At 42.1% G+C, this 26941-nt stretch overlaps 1 protein-coding gene across 1 annotated transcript in view; it reads right to left on the bottom strand.

The window, feature by feature from the left end:
* Window positions 1-26941, bottom strand: part of CCNJL (cyclin J like) — a 49403-nt gene that overhangs the window by 4314 nt on the left and 18148 nt on the right. Inside the window, exons 3-5 of the mRNA XM_090020702.1 lie at window positions 21819-22029; window positions 1009-1308; window positions 64-223 (exon numbers count right to left, since the gene is read on the bottom strand). Coding sequence (XP_089876828.1) covers window positions 64-223; window positions 1009-1308; window positions 21819-22029 — 671 coding nt within the window. The remainder of the gene's footprint in view (window positions 1-63; window positions 224-1008; window positions 1309-21818; window positions 22030-26941) is intronic.

Below are 26941 nucleotides of genomic sequence, written 5' to 3' on the forward strand. Positions count from 1 at the left end.
ATTACTCTAAAAGGAAAGTTTATCAAGAGTGTAAGAAGTAGGTAACTTCGGTTCAAGTCTTACATGAGCATCATTTCGATGCACTGGGCAAGGTGCTCCCAAGAGTAACTTGTTAACAGCTGGAGCTGTGTAGTCCACGAAGGTGAAATCTGCATACAGATACGCGAAGCGCACACACAAGCAGCAGCAATCAGAGACGGACGAAAGCTGAGAAAAGTATGATCTAAAGGGGGGAAAAAAGAAAAAGAAAAAAAAAGAAAAAGATTATGCTCTGGCCCATCACCATAAGGAGCCTGTTTATTTGGCTTACACAAGAAGACTAGACCAAATTAGACCAACAAGCTAAATGCAAACTTTGATTTTGATATACCAAGTCTCAGAGTAGCATCCCAAGCCCAGAATGAGTCTCTAAGTCAGGGTGGAGCAGTACTAACTCCATGCCAGTTAAGGCCCTGTATCGTTTTCCAAACCACTAGGATTTGTCCCGTTCCATGTAACCCAAGTGCATTATCTAGCTTCCAGCAAATAGCCAAAAATGGTTTCAACTGGGCATCATACAATGCATCTCAACTTCACTCTACTTAAAACAACAGTTTTCCCAAGAATGTAAAAATGCCATGTCTGTTTGTATCCTGCAGCAGGGAGGGAAATTGCTTTGCAGATATTTTGATGCACCTATTGTGCCATTTTTTAAAATAGCTCTGGACTTGGCCACATGATGGTATCTACAGCTACAGCAACAGCACCTCCTAGGTCTAACCTAACACATGCCCAGAAAAGAAGCATCTATGCTGAGAGAAAAATCGTAACTTTCCCAAATGACACAAACTGAGTTAGCAGGAGCCCTCTTTTCTTGGCAAAGCTGCATCCATAGCCAACTTTAACCATATTGACAAAACTTTGTAGCACAGACCTGGCCTTTAATCTCCTTTTGGATTTTTGCCTCTGCCCCAAGACAACTGCTGAAAGATATGCATGGCCTGTTTTTCAGTTGGGCTGAGAGATTACCTTGTACCGAGAAATCAAGGAAGTAGTAAGCATATTTTTCCATGAAAGCTTTGACTTTGGTCAATGACGTGATGGGCCAGCCATTGTGGAGGTCACTCTCAACCACAGAGGCAAAGAGGTAGTAGTCTATGTAGTGTGCTGGGGTTGGCAGGCACAAGTTCCAGTTGAAGCTTTCCAAAAGCAGCAATTCCATCTTGAGCAGGTCTTTCTTGTTAAGCACCACATTCATGTTGCACAGATAAGCGAGGTTATTAAGATGCTCCAGTTTTGGAACACGGTCCTCTTTTTCTTCAAATTTGCCTGGGGGTGGGGGAAATTATATATTTATTCAAAATCCAAATTTGAGAAATTCAAAAAACGGAGTCTAGGGTCACAAAGATCTGAAAGAGCCTAGTGGTGCTTTTGTGTTGATACTGAAAAGGACACAAAATTCACAGATTTACCTTGCAAAGAAAAAACTTTTCCTGGCTGAACTATGGCAAGTAGGGGAAGGTTAAATACTAAAAAGAGAGAGAGAGAAAGAGAAAGAGAGACAGGATTATTGACCTGAAAAGTTTGGGCAAACATTTATTCAGTTTATCTTTGCAAGACTGAAAAGGCACCTCCTGCTGAACTAGAAAATCAACAATTATTTATTAAGAGAAAGGAAAGAAAGGCAAGAAAGGCTGAATGTTAGACCGGACTTACCATCAGACTTCAAAAGTTCTTACAGACAAGGAAACTCAACAGAACAACAGCAACTTTAACTTGCAAAGTTTTTGTGTTTGATACAGACAGTTGAAAAGTGTGCATGTGCATGCATGCATTTCACGGCAATAAAAGCAAATATTAACTAGGATTGGCAGATAGTTACATTGAGGAAAGTTGACAATATTGGCTAGATACAGGTACTGGAAACCTCAATGATGCTCTCAATTGGGATAATACCATTTCACCACGTTCAAATACTTGAACAGATCAGAGTTAGAGATTTACATAAGGGATAAATTTATACTTTGGGTAATATCTGTCGTGCAACTATTTCAAAAGAAGCTTCTCTTCTCTATAGCCCTAATTTATGATGAATGTTCTTTACAATTTGCCTACTTAGATACAGATTTTTAAATTCGGTCTCTTCAAAAAGTGCCAAGCAAAATGAGATGCAAAGCCTTGGCTAGTACAGTAGGTACTACCACAATATTTAATTGACTTAAATATTTGACTCTTACACTCTGTCCCATCTCATATTTGTCTCTTACACTTAGTCTGAGACAAATACATACAAAGTGTCACCTCCCATCCTCTCCCCCCACTATATCTATAAACAGCATGAGCAGTTTTTGAGCAGTTTTAAAGAATGCTGAGTATCATTTGCCTTTGTCAAAACTGGTTCAGCTACACTGGTGGTTTTCAAGCTTTGGTCCACGGACCCCTGCAGATGGACAGACTATGTCTAATGGGTCTGTGAAAGATGACTATGATCAAAAGCATGTGAATACCCCCACTTAAAATTTCAAAGGTGTCTTTGCCCCTTCATTTGAATTTTCCAAAGGGGTTCACAAATGAAAAAAGGTTAAAAATCACTGCGCTAGACCACTGAACTGATACCCTGTCTGCAACCGGTAATTTCAGTGCAAATAAGGCTGGGAGAGGGGTTATAAATGCTTTAATGCAAAGAGAAAAAGAAACGCAGACTTAGCCACAAAAAGGAAGTGCATTTAAGATGGGGGGGGGGAGGGCAGGAGAACAAAGCGAGTGTAGCAAGAGGTGGGAAAGAAGAAAAGTTATTATATTTTAGTCCCAACATCCTTCCTTCTAATAAATCCTTTTCATTTCTTTGTTATAAACTATTGATACCAAAATGAGAGTACGTCAACCTTATGGTCAAAATAAATGTACTAGCATACAGTTAAGACAAGAGATTTAAAATAGAGCCCAATATGAATTCAGGCATCAGTAGAGCTGTGTGCAGCAGCAGGGCCCATTCTGAAAGCACTGATGCACTTCCCCAAAGCACACTACAGGCCTATTTTTGGAACTGGGTGGCCTCAACAATTTATCTGAATTTAAGTATCCATCTACTTTCTTTGATTAAGCATTTCCTTTCTGCTTTAGAACCCAGTAACTCCATTTTTTGCAGCCATCTTGAATTGGGTCTATTGCATCTGCTTAACTCTGATCTAGCTATTGAACATTTGTTCAGGATCTTACAGAAACAGATGCTAGAATTAATTAGCATTTTTATACATAGCAGAGAGCTTGGCTGCACATCCTGGGAGATGCAAGTGCATTCTGTAAGAAAACTATTTCAATATGAAAAGGGAGAATCTGCTCCTGTTTCAAGACTGCAAAGTTTGAAACTGCAGAGGGTTTTGGGAACAGACAAAAAAAAAATCCAACTTAAGCCTGTTTTTGAATACAGAGCTGTCTGCTGGGCTATGAACTGTCTGACATTTAACTTTTTAGCTGATGGAGGATCAGGTCTGCAAAAGAGGAGCCCATAAAAAAGAAAAAAAAAAAGTCACGGAAAGCAATTTTATGGGGAATAAAAAAACCCAAGTGTTCTAAATCTTTATATTTACTATTTTAATACAGAGGACATCAAACCTAAGCTGTCCCTAGGTCAAAATATAATAATTATATTATAATTGAAAGTGTTAAGAAACCTACGCTTGGGCACAAGGGAAATAAAGGAAAAGCAAACAAACAGAACTCTGCCTTATTAAATGGCAAACAAATCATTCATCTCTTGGCACAGGCTTTATTTATTATTATCATCATATTAGATCTTTAACTAGCACCTCAAAATTTGATGGGTTTCTTTAAAATAATTTCCTCATTGCTCCAAGGCAAAATAATACCCAAGATGTCAACATCTGAGCACTTTACACTACATACAGTCACCAAGATAATTACAGTACTCTCTCAAGTGAAAATTTCTTTCACAAGTTCCAATACTTACTCAAAACATTTTTTCTATGAATGGTACGCTGATGAGGGGAGAGTGCTTACAACTCATTTTATCCAGCATTTCTGCTATTCTCCCTCCACCCCTCGCCCCTATCAGCAGTGTTAAAGCTTCTTGGATTCCTGGCAAGTTGGGTTCCAAAATGTGCTTTTGCAACACTGGCTAGCTAAGAACAAGGTCAAAATGTTCCATCTACCATGTTTGACTAAACTGCAAGAGAAACATGTAACACCATCCATCTGAAGTAAGGACTTGTGCCATGGACATGATCAGCCAGATCCCACTAGAAAACACATAGGGTGGGGAAAGCAAGATTATTAGTACCAAAGATTGTGTGGTCTGGATACGTTTCCAAAATTTAAAAATTTAAAAAAAAAATCTTTGTACAACTGCTTTAATCAGAAAAAGCCTAAAGTGCTATCAAGATTTTTAAAAGACCACTACACATAAGCCTAGATTTATTTTATATATGCATAGCGTGCTGGAGGAAGGAGAAATGCACTTAAAAATAAAAAACTGCTTAAGTGACAAGAGTCTTGAAGAAGTCTCACTACTAATAAGCTTTAAATTGCTAATATAGCTGGCACATCAAGTCACTGCCTTTACTTCAGCCAATAAACTCATTTTTGAAAGAATATGTGCTGCTAGTTTAATGACCTCCACCAAAAGTCTCTCTCATGAACTGCAATGACTCAGCTGTCCATAAGCAAGAGGTCAAATCTTCCAAATTTATAGGTTGGGCCGTCTCTCAATGCTTAAGCCATTTTTCTACAAGATATTTCTCCAAGTATTTTTATTCTTCTGACTCCTCCACAACAGTCCCTTTAACTAAACCTATATATTAGTAAAGAGCCCAACAGCCAAGCCAACATACATATTAAACATGGTTACAGAGTGGATCTAAGTTACCACGGAATTATGCACATCTACATCAGGCTGCAAACTCCATTTTAGTTATCAGGCATGCCTGTCTCACATCCTCAAGCTGAGCTAAAAACCAAAAAGGTGGAGACGGGAGAAATTCTTGTGGCGGGCACAGGGCTAACAAAGGTGAGACAATAAACTGGTGGCAATCTATTCAAATGGAGCCCACACGGACAAAGAAGAGGCTGACATTCAGGGCAAACCTGGATGGACAGAGGAAGTTTAGGTAGAAGACAAGAGAAGCAAATGTGTTCCCTTTGTAATAGAAAGCGCTGGCTCAACTGTGGAAAGATGAAGGCAGTCTATACAGGGTCAAGTCCTGCACCAGGCTGGGTACCTGCAAGTGATCCACAAAGTGGGTCGGGCTTGGGTGGAAATGCCAACTACTTCACATTTTGCAGTTTGGGTGTGGGTCTGAACAAAAATGTTTTGGGTTAGACTTTGGTCAGGTCACCACCAGCTGCTGACAGACTTGAAAAAAAATGGACTTTACCAGCAGCAGTGCAAATGAAAGCAAACAAAAAAAGGAAGAATGGTTGCAAAGGAGATCAAACAAAAGATGGGTCAGGGTGTGTTACACCCTGGTCTATGTTTGATCTCCTTTGCAGCCATATTGAACACTAATGTGCTGCTGCTACCGGTAAAAGCGTGCTTTTTAATTCCACCCCCCACCCTAAGTCTGTCTGCAGCTGCCCAACACATGCCCAAAGGAGGCAGCACTTTATTTGATCCAGCTTGCCCAATGTCTGTATAGACTGGGCAGTTTAGCAGGGCCTTTTTGGTGCTTTTATCTAACAGTCGATTGAATCAGCTTGAGAAAAAGCCAAAAAGCCCCACTGATGCATCCGATCTATATAGATGCTGTAGAGCCAGGTTGAACTAACGTGCTGCTGCTTCTGGGAAAGCACAGGGTTTTTTCCACATCTGTCAGCAGCACAGGTCGGACTGTGGGTTTGCCTAAAGCGGGTTGGGTCAGTCAGTAAAAAGAATTGCTAGCGGTGTGGGTTGCGGGCTTGGGTCCAGTTGTATAATATCAGGTGTGGGTCGGAAGTGGGCAATTAAATCAGACCTGCACAGGTCTCTGGTACAGGGAGAGAAGGAAAGAGGTCATGCATGATTCAGAAGAGCCAGGTGTAGGGGAAGGATCCTGAATGGTTAAGAGTACTCCGAATGAATTCTGAAGAATGCACAAGGGTAACAAAGGCACCGAGGCAGGGAAACAAAGGTAGCTATGCAGTTTGCCCCCCACCTTCTCCCAGGATTTTAGAAACAGTTACAAAAAAAAAGAGAGTAGGGCTGTAGATTTCAGCTCTCACATGGTGTCTGATGTAGGTGAGCTGTAGGTCAAGAGTGCCCAAAAACCTTAGGTGCACCCTCAGCCCCAGCAGGAGAGGGGTGCAGTGATTCTCCCACACTTATGCATGAAGTAAAGCTTCAAACCCAGAACTAGAACCAAATAATATTAGATCCCACATATTTGTTCTGTGTTTGTTTAAAATAACCCTGATAGCTTACGTTATACCAAACTTCCTTATGACATCTGATGGGCTGACTTTCCTGACAACGATGGAAAGGGGTTTTGTGAAAGGCAGAAAGTTGGCGAGAAAGAGCGAGCGCGAGAGCGGTTTGCAGAAACACAGCAGCTAAAGATCTAATATTTAGAAAGTAAACTCTTTTGGGTAGGTCATTTGAAAGCTGAATGCTCATGCCACAAAAAGACGACACATGGAGCTGCCTTAAGGCTTCTAAAACTTTGCTTCAAGTTGCTCAGAATTTTGCTTTGTTCCTTCGTCTTGGTGGACCTCATTAAGCTCAGGTCACTGAAAGGTTAGAAGCAGTATACTGTAACCAAGTGATTAACATAAATAATTCTCATGCAATTAGAAGAGAGTATACATTTTCACAGCAAACAGGCCATACTAGCAGCCTCAACTTTTTTTGCTACATTTACCAGCACACTGCACTGTGACTGTCCCCTGAATTACTCCCTTATTTCTCACAAGTGGTTAAAAAAAGCAGTGAGAGACCATCTAATTCCCCTTTTCCAAAAGGAAAAGTTTATAAGGAATTTGATTTTTAGTATAAAAATCTACAACTGCAAATTGATTTGTAACTTACCTCAAAATACCATTATCTTGTTAAAGTTAATAATGCAGTAATTAAATGGTCTTAGCACAATGACATTACAGCTCAGAGGCAGCAATTACTATGGAAGGTAGGGAAAGAGGGGTCTGCCTGGAGTTCTGCACATGGACTAAACGCATTTCTTTCTCAAGACAATTTGTTTGCTAGATTCAAACAAGCTGCCTGGCTATGTATTTGCAATATATGACTTACGGGGAACTACACATCCCTCTGTTTTCCATAGCAATCGGGCCTTTCATCCACTGCACTAGTAAGACTGTAAAAAAGATCAGGCACAAAGGGTCTTGGACATCAGACCGATATGCCACACCATTTCAAAGAACATTATTGCCAAGTCTAAAACATGGAAAATCTCTGTAAAAATACACTATTGCATAAGCTTAGAAAACAGCAAGTTCACATTGTCTAATGACAGTATTTCCCTCTATCAGAGATGAACGCTTGCTTATGAGTGGGTTAAAAAGTTGACAATTTTTCTTCTTTTTTCAAAAGATGTGTAGTTTTTTAATCAAATATTTTGCATTATCTGAGCCTTTTCAGATATTGCCAGAAAGTTCTATTTTTAAACAAAGAGCACGTAAAATACTATGTTAGAAGCCCCTGAGAAATGCCTAGAAAGCAACAGTGCCAAAGAGCATGAGGTTATTTACTATAAGAAAATTCAACCATCCAATTCCGATCGTAAAATAAGAGGAGAGAGAGAACGTAGAGTTGAGGAACAAAAGAAAACCCTTTTAAGATTCAGGAGAGCAATTAAGCCACAGAGTTCATGCACTAGCCTCTAGCTGTCAGAAAAAATCAAGTCTGAACACGTTTTCAAAACGCATGGGGATGTGATCCCTCTGTGGCCTTTATGCCTCTCCCAGAACTATCCCAGAACTTGTCACAAAGATTTCAAGAGACAGAAATGCACTGGCAGATGTGTGTACTAGGGCTGTGCAAAGCTTTGGCAGCTGACTCGATTGGGCCCAATTTGGTGGCTGAATCGAATCAGATCCTTTAAATCTCTCCACATCAAATCAGAAAGATTCAGCCATTCGGACACAGACACAGCTTTAAAATGTTTTTTCTACATACCTCAAGGTACCAGGCAGCTCGTCAATGCTGCGGTGGTGGGACGGATGGAGTGTCCCACAGGCGCGTGCCAGCGTGCTCAGCAGCAGACCCAGAAGTAGACTAGAAGCACTTCCGGTCCGCTTCCAGTCTGGCGGGGACCCTCCCCGCACCCTCCTGGCTTGGCAACTGGCGCCTCCCGGGGTACCCCCACAGCTGACTGCCAAGCCAGGGAACACCAGCGTGCTCGGCTGCAGACCCAGAAGGGGGCTAAAAGCAGATTGCTGAAGAAGCAGAAGCTTCCAGAATAAGCCTAGGGTTTATGAACTTTGTATGTCAGCAACAATCTCTGCTAGGTTTGCAACCAGTAACACCTTCCAGTACAAATATCCACAAAGTAAAAAGAGGAAATGCTTCTACTAAGCTACACTCTAAATTTGTACTTTTATGCTAAGGGCAAGGAAAGGTGCAGGGAGATGCACATGCATGTCTTTGAAAAGCTTAAAGCCATGCATGCAAGAGCTATTTACACGAATCAGGTTTCAAGATTCCCAGCCACTGTTAAAGTCTAAAAGGGAAAACAGAACAAAGCACACAAATATTTATTGCCACCCCAAAGCAGTTGTTTTCAAGTGGCAAACATTTTACACCTTAAGAACAGAGTTTAGCCCTCACATGGCAAATGTTTACACACAGTAGTGCCATTTAATTCAGCTGAGCTATTCAAGCGAGTAAGATTGCGTACCCACTACATGTTTGCTGCATCTTTTGTCCATAGCAGTTTTGCATAATTTAAAAACAGAATATCTGGTGGGCACATTTAAAAAAACAAAACAAAACAAAACAATATTATCTTTTTAGTTCTTTCATTTTAATCTCAATAGCTCAGATTTTCAAGTTACCTATACAAAGCATTGCTGTTCTGATCACAAGGAAGAATTATTCCAACATAAAAAACTTGGTTTTTTTTAATTAAAGATTTTTGAGCTCCAATGAAGAAAAAACATGAGCAGTGTTGCCAAGAGGACCAGATATAAGTTGAAGAAAGGACATTTCATCAGTTCATCTGTCTAAATGAGGATTAAAGCTGCCTCCCCATGCTAGCTTTTAAGTAGAGAGGAGAGAATAAAATGGGGAGGCATCACAGCTGTCAAAAGGTACCCTAAAGCAGCAACTCATCCATTGTAAGCACCAACAGTTGCTATGCAATACTATAGTGTGCAGTTAAAAGTGTTTACTATGGGAGCTGAGGGGAGACAGGTCTTCCTGGGGTTTTGCACATGGGCAGAACAAAAGGAGGACACACAGGCAATTAGTTTTATTAGAGTTTCAGAGTCCTACAGAGGAGTGAGGAGGATAAAAAAAAGACCTATTGATGGTCAGTTTAAAGAGTCATAAGTACTTTCCATTCCATAAATACTCAATTCAATCCGGGCAAGCGAGTGGTACACAGATGTCAGCACGTCTCGCCCAGCATGCAAGAAAGACCCATTCAGTCCTACAAAGTGCCATGTAGCAGAAGGCTGCAGGACTAGGTTTTTCCTTACTCCTGCTCTGACCCGCTAGGTGAGAACACAGCTGCCTGAACGTGAGCACAGTCTACCATTAACCCTCTCTCGACAGGTGAACTAATGAAATGTTTTCTCTCTGCCTTAAGTCTACTCCGCCAGGCAACACTGCTGAGGTTCTCTCTTCAAACTGAAAATCTTCTCCATGTGAAAAATGTTTTTAGTTGGTTTTTTTTACTGGGAATTGGTCACTTGCCTAGCTCATCTTATAGACAAGATTAAACATGACCAGCTAATAAGACTCATGTCCACGAGGGGCCAGCAGGGGAGATTATGCTTAGGGGCAACCAACACGGGTTCATTAGAGGCAGGTCCTGTCAGACCAACCTGGTGGCCTTCTGTGACCAGGTCACCAAATCCTTAGGCGCAGGGGTAGCAGGAAGGCCTTCAACACTGTCTCTCACCCCATTCTCATTAAAAAACTAGGGGACTGTGGCATCGACACCTGCGCAATCAATTGGGTCACTAACTGGCTGGAGGGCTGTACCCGCAGAGTGGTGGTGGACGGGTACTATTTGACCTAGAGGGACGTGGGCAGCGGGGTCCCCCAGGGCTCAGTCCTCGGGTCCGCACTGTTCAACATCTTCATCAGTGACTTAGACGAGGGGGTAAAAAGCACCCTGTTCAAATTTGCGGATGACACTAAGATGTGGGGGGAAGTGGGCATGCTAGAAGGGAGGAACAGGCTGCAATCAGACCTAGACAGGTTACAGGGGTGGGCGGATGAGAATAGGATGGGATTCAACACCGACAAGTGGAAGGTGCTGCACCTAGGGAAGAAGAACCAGCACCATACCTACAGGCTGGGGAACTCCCTTCTCATTAGTGCAGAGGCAGAAGATGATCTTGGAGTCATTATTGATGCCAAAATGAACATGGGCCAGCAGTGTGGGGATGCGGTCAGGAAGGCCAACCATACCTTGTCATGCATCTCAAGCAGGTCCAAGGAGGTGATCCTCCCCCTCCATGCGGCACTATTAAGGCCACAGCTGGAGTACTGCATCCAGTTCTGGGCACCACACTTCAGAAGGGATGTGGACAACATGGAAGGCCACTTGCAGGATCAGGGAGCAGCAGGGCAGGCCCTATGAGGAGAGGCTACAGGACCTGAACCTGTTCAGCCTCCACAAGAGAAGGCGGAGGGGGGATCTGGTGGCCTGTTACAAACTAGTCAGAGGGAGCCAGCAGGCACTGGGGGAGTCCCTGTTTCCCCGAGCACTACCAGGAGTAACAAGAAATAACAGTCACAAGCTGACGGTAGATTCAGACTGGACATGAGGAGGTGCTACTTCACTGCCAGGGAGGCTAGGATCTGGAACCAACTTCCAAGAGAAGTGGTGCTGGCTCCTACCCTGGGGCTCTTTAAGAGGAGGCTAGATGAACACCTTGACAGGGTCATTTGACCCCAGTACTCTTTCCTGCCATGGCAGGGGGTTGGACTTGTTGATCTACTCAGGCCCCTTCTGACCCTACTCACTATGAAACTATTATAAGAATAGTGCTCTGTTCTTCCCTCCCCTCAGTCTATTGTCCATTGCATCTTGCCATAAGCCTGAGTATGAGCGATTAAGCTGTATGGCACCTTGCACAGTGACACCCTTCTCTAACGTATCCATGTAGGCTAGTGCAGTACAATGAGACAATAGGAATTGCATGCGTTTCACTCCCTTTATAGTACTGAGATGCCAAGTTTCAAGATATGGACTGACCTGGGAAAAGATGAAGAAAAGTGGTTTATTTTTGCTGTGAAAGGCACATAGATTTTTGTTACTCCTACTTCATCAAGAATTTCTTGATTCCCCACCATTTTGAGGTGAACCCACTTTAATGTCAGTAATCTGAAGTTTTTCCAACTCATGATTTTTGCTATATTTTTTCAATGCACAACACATACACACAAATAAGACCTTTTTAAAAAATGTGTTTATAATATCATATGTAAACTGCAGAACTTCAGTTTCATTTTGGTTTTTTTAAAGAATGTCCATCCAGTCTAGAGGCTGGCAACATTTTTGGGCAGAGTACCAAAAGCACCCATAACCTCGACTGGTAAGAAGCTGGCATTCCAGTGCGGGGGGGGGGGGTGTCAATCCTTGTTGTGGCAGTGCAGCCCCAGCCCCTTCCTCTTCCCCCCACCAATCTGCCCTGAGACATGCAGGCCACACTAGGGCCTGGGGATGGTTCAGTCCTTTCACTTGTGGAAGAATAAAAGATCAAAAAAAAGTGTGATCCTCAGCTTGAAACGCACGCAAAGCATGTGAAAGATGTCAAGGTGATTTTCTAAAAACCCTTATTTTATTTTTAAATCCAGTCTCAAGATGTTCCTATTCCCCAACTCATGAGTTCTGAATGTTTGAAGGTGGCAATGCTGCAATTGTCTTCTCAGAAAAAAAAAACCTTTGAACTCAGTGCACGTGCAAGTCAGAGCCAGTGAGAATCTTCTTGCCCTGGAAAACAGATGTCCTTCCTCTTGGCAACATCCATAATCAAATCTTCATTCTTCAAATACCTAGAGTGGTAGGAGGCTCCTAAACTATCTGGTGTGTAGTCTTTACCCTCCTTAATTCGGTAATCAGCTCTCTGCTCTTGGGGAGAATTAGGAACACAGCACAGCTTTTCAGGCTTAAACATGCATTTCCAAAACGCAGGCCAGGGAGTCTCAGGTTTCCCATTTATTTTCTTGAAGCATTATCCCATTTAGTGACCTCCCCAGAAGAGTCCTTTATAACAGGTATAAAGTATTCAAAAAATAAAAGTCCTAGATCCTCCAGGACTTTGCTATCAGGGTTTCAGTTCCATCATTACAGATGAATCAATAACAAGATGCATCTGAACACGTGAGCCTCTATAGCTTGGGCTAAAATCCCAGTTCTGCTGCCTTGAAGTCTACAGCGATGTCAAACCTCTTTAGTGTCCAACCACTGAAGTGGGACAAGCCCACACTGGATTAGCATAATGTTAAACTGCTCTCTCATTGCCAAACCTATTACAAAACGTTAATTCTTCAAAGACTCCGCAGGCCTGGCAGTGAAAGCTCGCTATTCTGACAACATAGTCTGAAGGGATTAATCTAATTTTTTATTTCTGTTGAGATATAACTACTGTCAGAGGAACTCCAGAGAGTTGGAAGTCTCTGGCATCTTGACCACTGTTCCTGTTCAGTCTTGGCTCTTTATCTTGTTACAGATAATCCTGAGCAAGTTGCCTTGATCTCTGCAGCAAGGTATACAACAGTCACAAGAAACAGAACTCCATTTAGAATACGGGTATCTGTGGGCAATACTCTCTATTGGACCAACTTGCTACTTGCATTTTTCCTAGACCATCACAGCTACATCACTGCAAGAACTGGATGCGGTACTGCAAGACCACCAGAACTTCATTTAAGTATTCTCAGCTAGTTTTAAAATAGACAAGGCAGCAAGAGGGCCAGGAAGAGAGAAAATGACCCTGTTCTCTTAAGTCAGGGGTCCTGGTAAGACCCATGAGTACCAAATATAGTCTCCCATGCCTACCAACTGAAAAACCAAATCAACACCACATGAAACTTTTAAAACAGAGCTCAGAACAGGCAAAGGCTTAGACTGCAGGAACATTTATACCCTCCACAGATTAGCAGCTACTAGGTGGTAACAGTTACTAAAGCTAAACAAAAATGCATTTTTGTGAGAAAAAGGTTCCTCCATTATTTGTTTTCAGCCATAATCAAAAAAAAAAAGTCACATACTTGAACATTTCTGACATTGAGCCAATTAAGGAGCAGGCAATGATATGCTAGCACATACACAATTTGTAATGTATTTCTCAAAACCCAAAAAAACCCCAAAAAACAAAACAAACAAACCAGAAACAGCAACAGATCTGCCAAGTAGTCATTCCCTGAAGTTTACAGATTTGAGACTGTTCAAATGTATAAATTTCTTTATAATCAGGGCTTTTACTTCAGATCAATATTAGATATTTATTTGCATGTGGCTAAAGTCATACTAACAACTGTTTCAATGACCAGAATAGGGTGAAAAGTGTGGTCAAGTCCAGTATGACCATAAATGATTTAGGCAAGCCTGGAATTTGTCATGTTGGTCCTAAACAGGTGGTGGCAAACATTTTCAGAATTATAGAAGACTATATTTTAATATTCTGATCGCAAAGGGTGCTCTTTTGACTAGCTCTGATGAAAAATGGAGAAGTTTACACAAAATCTGTGCAGTCAGTCACTTCCAAGAATTTGCAGTTTTTCAAATTCTGCAAGTCTTTGCTGCATTTCCTTAGATGCAAATGAAGAATTCCTGAAATCGCTGCAACCTCCTGCACTTCGTCTTGATACGTCTGTGGCCGGAGAATGGAGCTAAAATGGCAAGTTTAAGAAAATATAAAAGACTCTTCATCCCCTACTTTCCAAGGGTTTGTTGGGTGGGCAGGGGTACAAAAACAAAACCCAGAACATCTTCCAAAACAGGGAAGATTAAAGTGTTTTTTGTTTAGTTGGTTGAGTTATTTCGTGCAGGATTTGAAGTCCTCAGGTTTCCCATAAAAGAGTTACAATTATTTAGTCATGTGAGAAATCTGTTGTTACAAACTTTAAAATGACAGGATATACACTTTGGATAGTCTGCTGATACTGCACACATGAGATCAAGCCAAACCAGAGCATTCAACTTGTGGTGAAAGACAGAAGCTGCTAAAAGGGCTAGAGAGGAAAAAAACACGACATGACCAAGAGTGTGACAGAACACTGCAGAGAAAAGAAAAAGGTCTGGAGACAGAAAGGAGAAAAGAGGGAGTAGGTAAAAATACAGAAGCTGGGTAAGTTAATAACAAAGTGCATTCCTCTCAGTTCATAAACCATTAAGAATTTTACAGGACATGGCAGCCGTGAAAGCCAGCCCCAGTGCTGAAGTCCAGCTAAGCAAGGATAAATTTGAAACAACTCAGGTGTTCCTCCATTTTTCACTGAACGAGCAAGAAAAACTGGGCCACGAAGCAGGCTCTCTTGAAAACTTAAGACCTTACAATTCTAAAGATGAGCTCAGTAAAATAAGGACAAGTCAAGCTGTAGTCACTGCTATCAAGGCTTTGCTGCATTTTGTTCTCTTTTTCTAGTTAGCGGTTAAGATAAATCTTCATGAGAATACAGTACTTAAAAGAGAAAGTGGGGGCTGAGAGAAAAGCAGGCACCAGGTATGGCAGACACTGAAGAAGCTGCACATGCTGAATACTTTATCCACACCCATAAAGGTAGAGAATCTGCTGGTTTGAACTCGACCAGGCAGGATGAACCCAGAAATCTGGATTCTCCTCCTGTAAGCCACTGCCACTCCTACACTTAAAAGAAACAGATTTCTTGGACACACTGCAAGACCTAATAAGTCTCTTATCCAGCAGTCAGACAAAAGCAGAGGAAAAAAAAAATAAAAAGGGTATTCAGTTTTTTTTGTAGTAAAACTAATGTCATAATAATCTCTTTATTATTCCCAGGGAGATTTTAGCCAGACCATGCCCCCTTCCTCCTGCACAGCAGAGACCCACAGCACCCAGGAGATGGATCAGAGCCCTAGCTGGAACTGGACCCTGGACCAACAGGGCTGCACTCCCCTCCTCCACCCCCAAAGAGGTTGAGCACCACTGCTATAGGGTGAAAACAGCATACCTGTGAAGTATTTGAAGGTTAAAAAAAACAAAACAAAACACCACAGAAACAGACTTTGGGGGTGTGGCTGTCCTGGGTTTTGAGTCTAAATGGGGAAGTTGATAGAAACACAGCTTGAATAGCACTTAAGCTTGAATTAGCCTTGATGGGGAGCGGGGAGGGGAAAGACAAAGGGAATATTACCTCCTACCTTGCACAGGTATTTGAAGTAGGACAATGGGTTTCCATGTCTGTAGGATCCCAAGGTAAAAGGGTTTGTTCTGGGAGAAAAGATTACAGAATAAAAAAGGCTTTGTGCTGTTTACCTTGAGATAACATTTTTTCCTAGGATAAATCAGGGCTAATTCAAGTTAACTGCCATTCAAGCTGTCTAGATGAGCTTGGGAGCTTACATGGGAAAAGTTCTGCGTTTTAATTATTCAGGTCTAGTTATACCAGGATAAACACTAGGAGGACTATGGAGGATGTAAAAAGGAGTCTGTGTCCCCCTGCCCCCCATATCATACGGGCACACGTACGAGACAATGCAGTGTGTAGCCTTGGAGAGCAGGAGGAAGGAGGGCATGGGGAAGTAGGATTTTCCCAATAAGCAGCCATCTGAAATCAACTCCGAGATTTGTCACCGATCTGGAAAGAGAGAAAGAATGGACCGCCTGCTGTGGAATAAGAAAAGCCAGAGCCAGTTTTCTATACTGTGGGCATGTCTACAAGTACCCCTTTTAAGGGGGATTAAGCTAAAATTGCCAATTAAGGCACATTAAGGGTGCATGTCCACTCAGGTGAGCCCTTAATGTGCCTTCAAACTGGTGGTTTTAAACTAATCCTACCTAAATTTGATACCTACATAAAGCAAGTATCAAATTGAGGCATGGTTAACCAAGTTGCATTAGCTCATGTGTAGATGCTTAATGCGCATTAACTTGGTGCGAGTCCATGAATGTACACTGCATTAATGCAGGGGGTGTAGCTCTTTATGTGAAGGAAAGCTACATGTCCCTAAAAGCTGATGTTGGTGACCGGCATGGACAGCTAGAGACCCCCTGGGTAAAAATTTGTGGGGAATACGGCACAGGGGACACAATGGTGAGAGTCTACTACAGACCTCCCACTCAAAGTCCTGAGCTTGACCAGGAGTTCGCCCGGGACCTGACTGAGGCCGCTTGCTCCAGGACCTTGGTTGTCATGGGTGACTTCAATTACCCGGACATCTCGTGGGAAGATCACTCAGCAAAATCCGAGCGGTTGCAAAGCTTCCTCTCGTACGTGGATGACCTCTACCTGACTCAAGAAGTCTATGGGCCAACGAGACCCGGGACGTCATTCTCCCCTTGTACTCGGCCTTGGTGAGGCCGCAGCTGGAGCACTGTGTCCAGTTTTGGGCTCCACAATTCAAAAAGCCCTGTGCATGGACAAGGGACATGTTGTGAAAGGTGCCGTACAAACCCAGAACAGGAAAGGGGAATGGGGGAGGGATGGGACATCCGTCTGCTCCCTGTCAAGACCTTACAAGTTGGTGTAATTAAAACGAGAAAACCATGACACTGAATTTGTTAAAGGCCAGATTTCATGCCCGCGTCATCAAGAGCAATTTAGCCAACTGGACTAAAATTAGAGCTTGTGGAAGTTCAAAAAGATGATGAGTCAGGTGGTCCAAAAACAGCAAGCCTCGTTGCCTTAGAGTGCTGCTTGCGAGCTTACTGTTTCTAAGCCTCTTTGCTAGACAGCAGCTTTCCCCTCCCACTCACCTTTCCTCCCAGGCAACAAAGGAGACCACAAAGGCCTCTTCCTTCAGATAACTAGGACTTGCACTGGCTTTAATTTTTGGACTGTGGCCATTAAAGCAAGTAGCTTGGCTGCATCTGTCAAAAGGTACTTGAGCATTCATTCTGGTTGGCTGCTGCACTCTCACTAATGAATATTTGTGAACTGTATTTCAGGAGAGCAGCATGAAGTGGAACCCAAGAGATGAACCAAGGCCTGCTGGCAGCTGTACACACTTAGCGGGTGAACAGGATGAGGAGAGATGGCTCACAGCTGAAGTAATGCTAACATCTCCTCTCATTCCAGTTGCTGCTACTAACTAAAGGTACCCATACATGAGCATAGAGGCTGCTCTGATGCACTGCAATTACAGCATGATGGAACAGATTTGATTAATCTAGTCTGGTGGAGTGTGGTAAATTACTGCACTCCAGCTAGCATCTGTATCTCATACATCCACAATCCTGTGCTTTAAAATGGCAGCAGGGGCTCTTGAATAAAGCTAGTCAAACGAGCTTTAGTTCAAGTGCTCCTGCCACCATTCTGAAGCATGGGGGTGCTGATACACGAGATGCTGCAGTGCTTTAATTATGGTGGCTCTCAGAGCCGCTCTAATTAAAATACCACCTTCTACATGTGCTCCTGGAGGGCAGGGAGGAGAAGTGCCCTAAGCTCCTAGGAACTGCAGGTGAAAGAATTAAGAAGTTGTATAAAAACCTCCTGAGAAATAACTGAATATTTGGGACATTGTGTATCACTAAGCCAACAATAGATTTCAGTTTTGTTTAGCCAGATTGCCCTAGCAATGTAAAACAAAATTACCAAGTTGTAGTAAAAGCAGAATCCTCACAGAAAAGGAACAGCAATAAACTAACAATTGCCCAAATGTTCAAGAAAGAACAGCCTCCTGTAACAGGTACTTCAACACCAGCTGTGAGTAAGAATGGTTCTTTAGGGAAGGAAGGAGCAGATTCCAATGGTTATTATGATTTTATACTGTTAAGAGCATATTTCTTTTTAACAACTCTCCATACACAAAGTATGTTTTCCTTTCACCATAGCAGTGTAATTAAGTTATATAACTCAACTTTGCATTAAGGTAGTCCTGTGGTTTTCCAATATAAATCTTCATGCTGGACTTGCACTAAATTTAAACTAGTACAACTTAAAAAAAATGCATCCCTGTAACAGGGGACCTTCCTGCCCAACTGTTTCTGGGCTAACTGCCTGCCTCTCTCTTGCCTGCCATGCCTTGATGAGGCATAATTATGGTTTTAATTAGGTGGGAGGCTGTCCATTTTCTACCCTGATGCCAGGGGGAGTCATCTGCAGCTCTGAAACCTCCCCTACACTGCAGCCCATGCCTTGCAGATGGCATCTAAGTTCTTGATGTCTCTGGCCCCACAACCCTCCAGTCTGGACCCCAACTAGATCCCTCTCATCAGGCGGCCTACTCTGCCCTCATTCTGGGCTGCCTAGCTCCCTGCACTGTTCCCCCTCTCAGGTGTGCCCCCCCTCCTGGGACCTTCAGCCACACAGGCCCTAGACTCACCTGTAAGACCAGTCAGTATCCCAGGCCCTCGGCTCTAGGTATCCTTCGTGGTGGGCTCCAAGCCCTTTTTGACCCTTCTGGTCCTGGGCCCCAGCATTGACCAGTTGAGGGTGCCTCAAGTCAGGCTTCTGAGCAACTAGCCCACTCTCTCTAACATAGGTCTGTCTTCTCGGGCCCTACTACAGGGTTACCCACCTGGCTGTGGGAGCTGGGATTAAGGTACCCTAACCCGCTTTTTACTGGGGTGGTACCTGGCTTGACATTTCCTGGGGGCTCCCATACCACTAGGAGCCCCATGAGGCCACCCATCCCCAGCAGGGCATAGTTTTAGGTCATGCCCAGGAACAACAGCCTCCTAGCCATCCCCATAAGCTTACCTCCCTAGGTCTTTTTGGAGCAGCAGAGCTCAGCAGGGAGATGTTTCTTCCCTGCTGGCTGGTCATAAATTGCTCCCCTTCAACTCAGAGAGCTGGGCATTAAATGTCCACCCTCATTAGGCACCTGCCCTCTCCCTGGCCTAGCTCTTAAAGTGGCAGGCACCAACAGTGCCCTGTCACAATCCATAACCAAGATAGTTAGAATAATTAAGTCTGCCTATGGATTAGGCTCTTTGTTACTAGAGGGCAACTTACTGCACTTTCTTCAAAACAGGCACTTCTTAATATAGCCAAGACAAAGCTGATGGTCTATGTATATATTACTCTCTTCCCAAAAGAAAAACCACAGCAGTGCTGTCTGACTGAATACCCAGACAGCGGAGGCACTCGGCTTTTTGCTCTAGGTTATCTCAATAAGCTAAGAACTGTGGAGGTATGCCCATGCCTGCATTAGGGTATTCACTATTACTGAGAGCCTTTTTCTCAGCAGGCTCCCCATGAACTGAATTGTACTGAAATAGTCAAAAAAAAACCTGTATCAAGATTACTGTGGAGAGTTTGCCCTGTTTATATTAGCACTTATTTGGCTTCAATATCATCTCAGAGCAAAGTAACAGTTCACATTACTATAGAATTACAACTTTCATTAGTCCCTTAAAAGTTGCTACATGGCTTGAATTTCCAGGTGCTGTGTCCATCTTTCCCATTCTGCACATAATTCAAACAAATATACTTCTAATGACTACAGGACATTAAATTAGTCAAGGGACACCTCATTCCTCTTACTTGTAGTGAATCCAAGTTCCAGTATAGTTTGATGGGTCAGCACAGATGGGTCCAAATTGTTTTCAAACTGTGAGAGCCTTCTATTCCTTAATCTTTTTGTATACATTGGAATCGCCTGTACCCTTTCCTGCATAGGAACTGCATCTATACTGGATGACAGCAATGTGTCAAACCCCTCCAACCACACTGCTTTCAATCAAATAGCAGTGCGATTCATGTTTAGAAAAAGCCTTTACCCACATAGCTCAGACTCATTTTAACAAGGTGTTACTTGTTCCTCACAATGCTCAGAAGTTGCAAAACATTTCCCTCTAGCATTGTCATAATATAGTATGAAGGCTTCCTTTTGCTTCACTGTGGCTTTTTTTTTTTGAAATCCAAGTATGAGAAATGGGGAGCCCAGTGCTCCATGATTGTCTCTGATCCTCGCTGGGACTTAACAAAACATAAACTGTTAGTTTTGACTGGGAGGAGTGAAGATGTACACTACCATCCCCTCCTCTTTCCATAAAAGAGTAAAGTACATGAAGGGTCTTCCTTAAGTCTTTGTTGTTGCACATCATGTAATAGCTTCCAGCCTTGCACCATAAAAAAACCCCCCAAAAAACAAAAAGCAGAAATCTGAAAGTTCTCAGCCTTCTTTCATCCATTATAAAAACAATAACAATTACACTATTCTTTCTTTACAAATAATTTCAAAGGACTTTAAACTAGCAGAACTTCAGCAGTTGCAAGCTGCTCTTGCACCATTATGCGGTTATGCAAACAGATCATAAAACCCCCCAAAAAACAACCCCCCCCCACACACACACACACACAGAGCAAGTTACAGAGACCTGTCCTGAACTTGCAGGAAGAGTCAAGTGTATTTGACTCTGGTTCTTTGGCTCAGTCCAACTTGCTTGAAACAAACCAAACCGACAAACCAATGCAACAGTTTGGTTTCTGCCTCTCTCTTTTTTTTTTTTTTAAATTAAAACAAACAAAACAAAACAAAACAAAACAAAAAAATCAACCTGCCCTGCAATATTAGCCAGCAAGAGCCATCTAATCACCTACCAAGTGTTTATGAAAAATGGTGAACATTTCCTGGTGTGCACTAGGAAGAGTAGTGTTTATGATTAAACTGGGGGGGGAGAGGCTTGATGTGTATTTGTCTGTTTTACCATTACCCTTGGGGTAGTACATATAGACATATGGCTTAAAGATAAGTTTTTGGCAAAGTGTTTCAAAAGAAGAATGTGTAACATGTTCTCTTTACCAACCACTCTTAAGCTGAATGCAGCACCAAAACAAAACATAATCTTGCGATGGAGTTAAGGACAGTGGTTCTCAACCTTACACCATCAAGGCACTGCTCAGAAAATGCCTGCTCTGAGCTTTCACTTGTTTCTTAACTATAGAAAACTAGAGCAATTTTTCTAACTACAACAGGTCAGAATGCTTTTGACACTTTACATTTTCTCTTAAAATCTAGGTTTATCAAATGTAGGTGCTGGTACATCTAATATTGCCTGGCACCCTGCATCACCCTTAAAAGAATCTGGTATCCTGGTTGAGAAGCACTGATGTAAGGTTTGGAAGTAGACTGACCTTAAAACACTTCCTTTCCAGGGCCAAATCCCATTTTAAGAACATTTCTTTAAAAAAAATCCCGCCCCCCAAACAAACAAACAAACAACAAACAAAAAACCCCCCCAAAAAACCAAAAGCCTTCCTTGGAAGTGCAAGAATCCAGCCCCTTGTTTAGTCTTGTTACTAAATGAGAAAGTACTTCTCAAAGCCCTAACTGGTTCAGAGGCACATCAGCAAGCACCTACTACTTTTCCAAAAGGGCTTTGGCAACATATTTTGAGGCCTAATCCACAAAGGTACTCGCTATCCCAGTAGAACATCCCATAACTTCAGGATGAAAGCAAGGACTTCCAAGAGGTTAGATTTTGTGTTAAAACTACTCCCAATCATATGGAGACCCGCAGCAAAAACAAAAACAACCATTAGCTTGATTGGAAAACACAAATGAATTAACAGACAACAGCTAACTTACTTGCTAGGAGGAGGCAGGCAATTGAAATGACATACAATTGCTTGACAGTAATATCGTAGTGATCCATAAAGAGGTCCAGTAAGTAGACAGCAAGGTGCCGTGCTGTAGGGCAGAGATTACAGCGGTTGCTGAGGACAGTCAGGAGGTCAATAAAGTAGCGGCGCATCCCAATTTGTGGTGAATGGGCCTTGTACACAGGCAGTTTCAGTTCCTACGGGAACACAATAGGAGGGGAAAGAGGCATTGAAACAAACACTAATTTTAATGTCTGGATTGACCAAACCAACACTCACCACCTGCTATGGCAAGTGCTTAGCAACACCAGCAATAAGATTTATGCAAAAGTTAGAGCTGGGTTAGTGCCCAACCTCTTTGGAGGGGTGGAGGGGGAGGAAGGTGGCATTAATTTCTAGTGCATTAGTCATTAATCCATTCACTTTCCTTGTTGGTTAGACACTGCAAGTAAACTCTAGTTTAACCCAGCTGTAACAAACCAGTGCTTTCTGTAAGAGGAATTCCAAAACCGCTTGAACTTAGAGAAAAGTAAAAGTCACACAAGGACTAGTTTTAAAAGAACATTGAGTCTGGTTTTATACTCAGTAAGGGAGGCTAAGGTATCCTTCCACAATATTCTGCCCCGCCCCCAAACACATACACACTTTTACATATACTTTATATATAAAAATCACCTTAAGTTAGCTAGGTCCTTTGCAGAACAAGACAAAGGTCAAAGATTTAGTTTTAAAACTAAATCACCCTTCCATGGTATTTGAAAACTAAATACTGCAAGGATGTGGTAACAAATGAAGGGGAATACTAGGTAGAAACTACTTATGTTCATTGTCTAAGAAAATTCAGAAAAATAAGCAGCATTAGGAGTGAGCTGTGGGAACTTTCCCATTTAAGCTATTTTTGCTGGGTCTTTTGGTCCAAAGCAGTTAAGCACTAACCCCGTCTCCCTCCTCATACACATACATTTTGTTAGGGTAACATTTTCCATTTCAAGTCTGACACGCAAGTTCTACATTAGTGAAAGACAGAAAAAAAAAAAAGTCTTACGCATTTTCATTTCTAGTAGAAAACCAGATCATATGATTTTTAACTACAACTTTGCAATCTATTTTACCATGACTTGTTCTGGCAAAATATGGTGAACATCAGGGTTACTTCATTTTAAAACATGTTTTCCTATTTTAGGCACGACTGCAATGTAAAGAAAGTAGAGGCTGGTATGCTGAAATCAGAACAGAATGCATGTTAGAAGGATTGAGGGAATATGGTGCACCTCACTGCGGCTTGTGATGTCGTCTATGGACTTGTACCACTTTAACAATATATTTTATGCTAAAAATTTATAACAATGTAGTCTCCAAAATGTAAACAGTACAAGTAACATGCACAGCCCATTTTGCAGCACTAAAAAGATAGATCCGTCCTCTAAAGCCAAGGTTATCCATGTTCCTTTTATCCCTGCTAAAACCAGACATTCCTTGAAGAGGTTCAACTTATCAGAGGAAAATAGCAAGACAATTAGCCTCAGAGGGGTGCATATAGCTAGAAATCAAAGAGACTCCATAACGAAAAGCAGCTTACAAAGACAGCAAGCAGAGCACTGTTATGGATGATCGATTCCCAGGCCTTTTAAAAAGAGGCGGAGAGAGACCACATTCCAGACTCAACAGCCGCATGCTGTGGACAAGCAAACAGCCCTTTGAAACCTGGGGCAGCCTTCCCTGGAGGATTATAAAAAATCCTCCACCAGTAATGATTTATTAAAAGAGGGGAACAATGCAACATGTTTTTTCCCCCCATTGTTTCATAGCCATAAAATACCCATCAAGTTGATTTTCCAATTGCTTTCTACCCTGATATTTAAGTCAGTGTATGCAACCTACATCTGCAGGGCCAGAACAGAATCCAGTAAAACTCCTGGTGCAAACGCTTGGCTTCCAACAGCTTCACGCTAAATTTTTAGACCATTATACAAGTCAACCTGAACACATTCCTACCTTCTGAAAAGTTTTGTTCTTTCTAGCAACTAAGGATTTCAAGATTCCCTCCTTCCCACCTACAAACAAACAAACAAACAAACAAACAAACAAACAAACAAACAAACAAACAAACAAACAAACAAACAAACAAACAAACAAACAAACAAACACCCCCACTTCAACTAGGGCTCCCAGCAAGCATTTTGCCTATGACCACTGAATAAGACCCTAACATCCTATTTAAAAAACACTTCCACTTTGTAAATAATAGCAATGGATACAAGAAACCAATAAAACTGAGTTTGGAGAATCACAACTGCACGGGGCAGAAAATCATCACGTCTAGACATTGCTGTTCAGGGGCATAGAGTCAGTGGACTACAATAAGAATAGGGTTTCAAAGGAGAGCAATGATTCTCAAGCTGGGTCCCACAAAACCTTGAGGTGCCATGAGATTGCCACCGTAAGCTGCAATGCCAGGACCACCGCCATGCAGTGAAATTGCCCTTGTGTCTCTTACCAGTTCAGCTCCAACATCTCTCCTGAGACATGGCTACTGCATTAAGCAAGCAGGCATGCCATTTCTGCTATAGTTCTTCCTGGTTTGCCTCCAACATGCTTCAAGAACTGCAGCACATGGGATAGTTTCATCTGCTGTGTGCAACTCCAGGAGAGGCCATGCAGGGTCAGGCTGGTAAAGCTGCAGCAAGGACATATGCTCCTGCTGCAGGTGTTTCCTGACCTGGGTTTCCATAAGATGCACAATGCAGCAGTGGGGTGAATAAAACTATAACAATATAATCAGTTAGTAACATGTTGATATTAAAGTTTATACTATAATATGCATATTAAATTATAAATACATTTAAATGACTTAAAATTAGGCAACACTATTTTAAAAGGTTTTGGAGGGGTGCTTTGAGACCCATTGCTCTAACACAATGGATCCAAGAAAGCCAAATCTCATTTTGGAAGAGTGTTAACTACCTCTATTAGGCCTTGTCCTCACAAGAAAGTTTTCCATATAGTCCAAGGTGATTTTAAACTACTGGTTGTACTGCCGCGGTTCCAACATAAGTACTTACAAAAGCTGAAAAGGGTACACTCATTTCAGCATAAGAGGAATCAAGCTAAACTAAAGAACCATGTATTAGACAGAAACGAGGGCTATGCTTCTTTAAGTACAGAAAAGTTAAGTCTAGACAAGACTTATGTTCACCACAACTCACACAAGTCATCTACAGGCTTGGGCAAGACAGTTGTGCTGTACACAGCACTCAAGTTACCACACTGGGGCTGCTCTCACTATATTGTGACACCAAGGGCAACTGACTGGAATAATTACTGCAAAATAAGCCATATTGCATTAGCTACCTGTATGCATGCTCTTATTCCTCAAAAATACAGTGCCTTTCGCTAATTCTGTTTAGTTCACTTACTCGTGCACACAACTGTATCTTAGCTTATGGCACTTGACAAGCCAGCCAACTTTGGATAAAAAAAAAACACCCAAGTTAAGCTTTTGTGTATGGGCAAGACTCTAGATAGGAGCCACATTTGCAATAAAATGTAAAGATTATGGAATTTCTTCAGTGCCGACTCTTGAAGCTGATCCACAAAAGTGCAGTGATCAATTAAAAGCCTGTCCATCTCGACTGCTAATCAAATATTTAATGCCCCATATTCTGCTATTATTGGGATGTGTTAAAAACAATTTTCTAGAAATTACCTGACTGCCCGAAGTTAGAGGTACAATGGAAGTCTGACAGCAAACTAGACCTAAAGCAGAAACAAACCTGGGGCTAATTCCTGGTCATAGCTAGATCTCACAAAGCATACCTAATATTTCTCTTCCCACCTCTATCCAATGTTTCAAATGTTGTGCCTTGATTAACTATAGTTCCACTGTGCAGCCTTTGTTTGGCCAAGTTTCTCTCCCCACCTCTCCCAGCCTAAAAATAGTTGCATTGCCATTTTAGATTACCACATTTTAGTGACAAATTACCACAAGAAATAGCTAAATATCATTTATGACTGGCCAGCAGTACCAAACCAGGACAAGAAGTACTGGTAACTCTATGTCCTGCTATCACTGATAAGAGCAGAACATTAAAGAAATAAAAATACACAGCTTAGGTTGTCCAGTGCTTTGTATGAAGCAGCTGGTTATCGTTACTTAAGTTCTAGGTATGGCTGTAGATCATCAACGCATCTTTGCCAAAAACAAAAAGGCACGCTCTTGCTCTGTGCAAACTAACAGATGACAATGAACCTACAGGGGAGTTATCGGTTGAATATCGTACATCAAGGTAACACACCAGCCTTTATTGCGTGTTGCTTACCACACATGTAAAGATATTCTCCGTCCCCGACATGCAAAGACAGGGCTGTAATGTCTTCCAAACCTCCAACATTGGAAGGCAGGAGTTGGGACTGCCAGGATGCCAGAGCAGCCCCTGATGACTTGGGTGTGATAATGTTTAAATTCTATTTTACTACCCTAGAGTCTAAGCCATGGGCCAGGACTTGTATTAAAATGCTCTGCAAACAGAACACAGATGTTGCGAGGAGCTTACAATACAAGTATTTGATGAGAGAGATGCTCAAAGAAGCAACAAGACCTTTATTTAATCACCATGATAAAGTGTGAGGTTTGTAAATATTTTCAAGGAGCTCCTCAAGTGGGAAAAAGTGCATGTTCAGAAGGTGAACAAGCCAATGGTGGAAGCTAGCATCAGGGACAACCCACCCCCCACCAGGAATTTGCAGTCCAGTATTAAAACAGGAATTGGAAGACACCATGAAAGGCATCAGAAGCAAAGGCATGTAGTTTATATTTAATTCTATAGAAAAGGGAAAGCCAAAAAGGATTCCAGAAGCAACATGGTCAAAGCAGTGGACTGAGAAAATGATCTTTGCAGCTGCATTCTAGATGGATAACAACAGAATAAGAAACATGTGTCACGGGTACAAAAGGATGTTGCAGTAACCAAGACAAAAGATTAGAGTCCAAACGGGACAAGTTCAGCTTTTGTTATCTATCTACACGGTGATTTCTTATAAAAGTGTTATACAGAGAAAACAGCACAGACTTAGATAACTTAGATCCAGAGAGTGCCAAGGGAAGGCTGA

Source organism: Crocodylus siamensis, chromosome 10 (assembly GCF_052110815.1).
Source record: "Crocodylus siamensis isolate JL-2025a chromosome 10, ASM5211081v1, whole genome shotgun sequence".
Lineage (NCBI taxonomy): Eukaryota > Metazoa > Chordata > Crocodylia > Crocodylidae > Crocodylus > Crocodylus siamensis.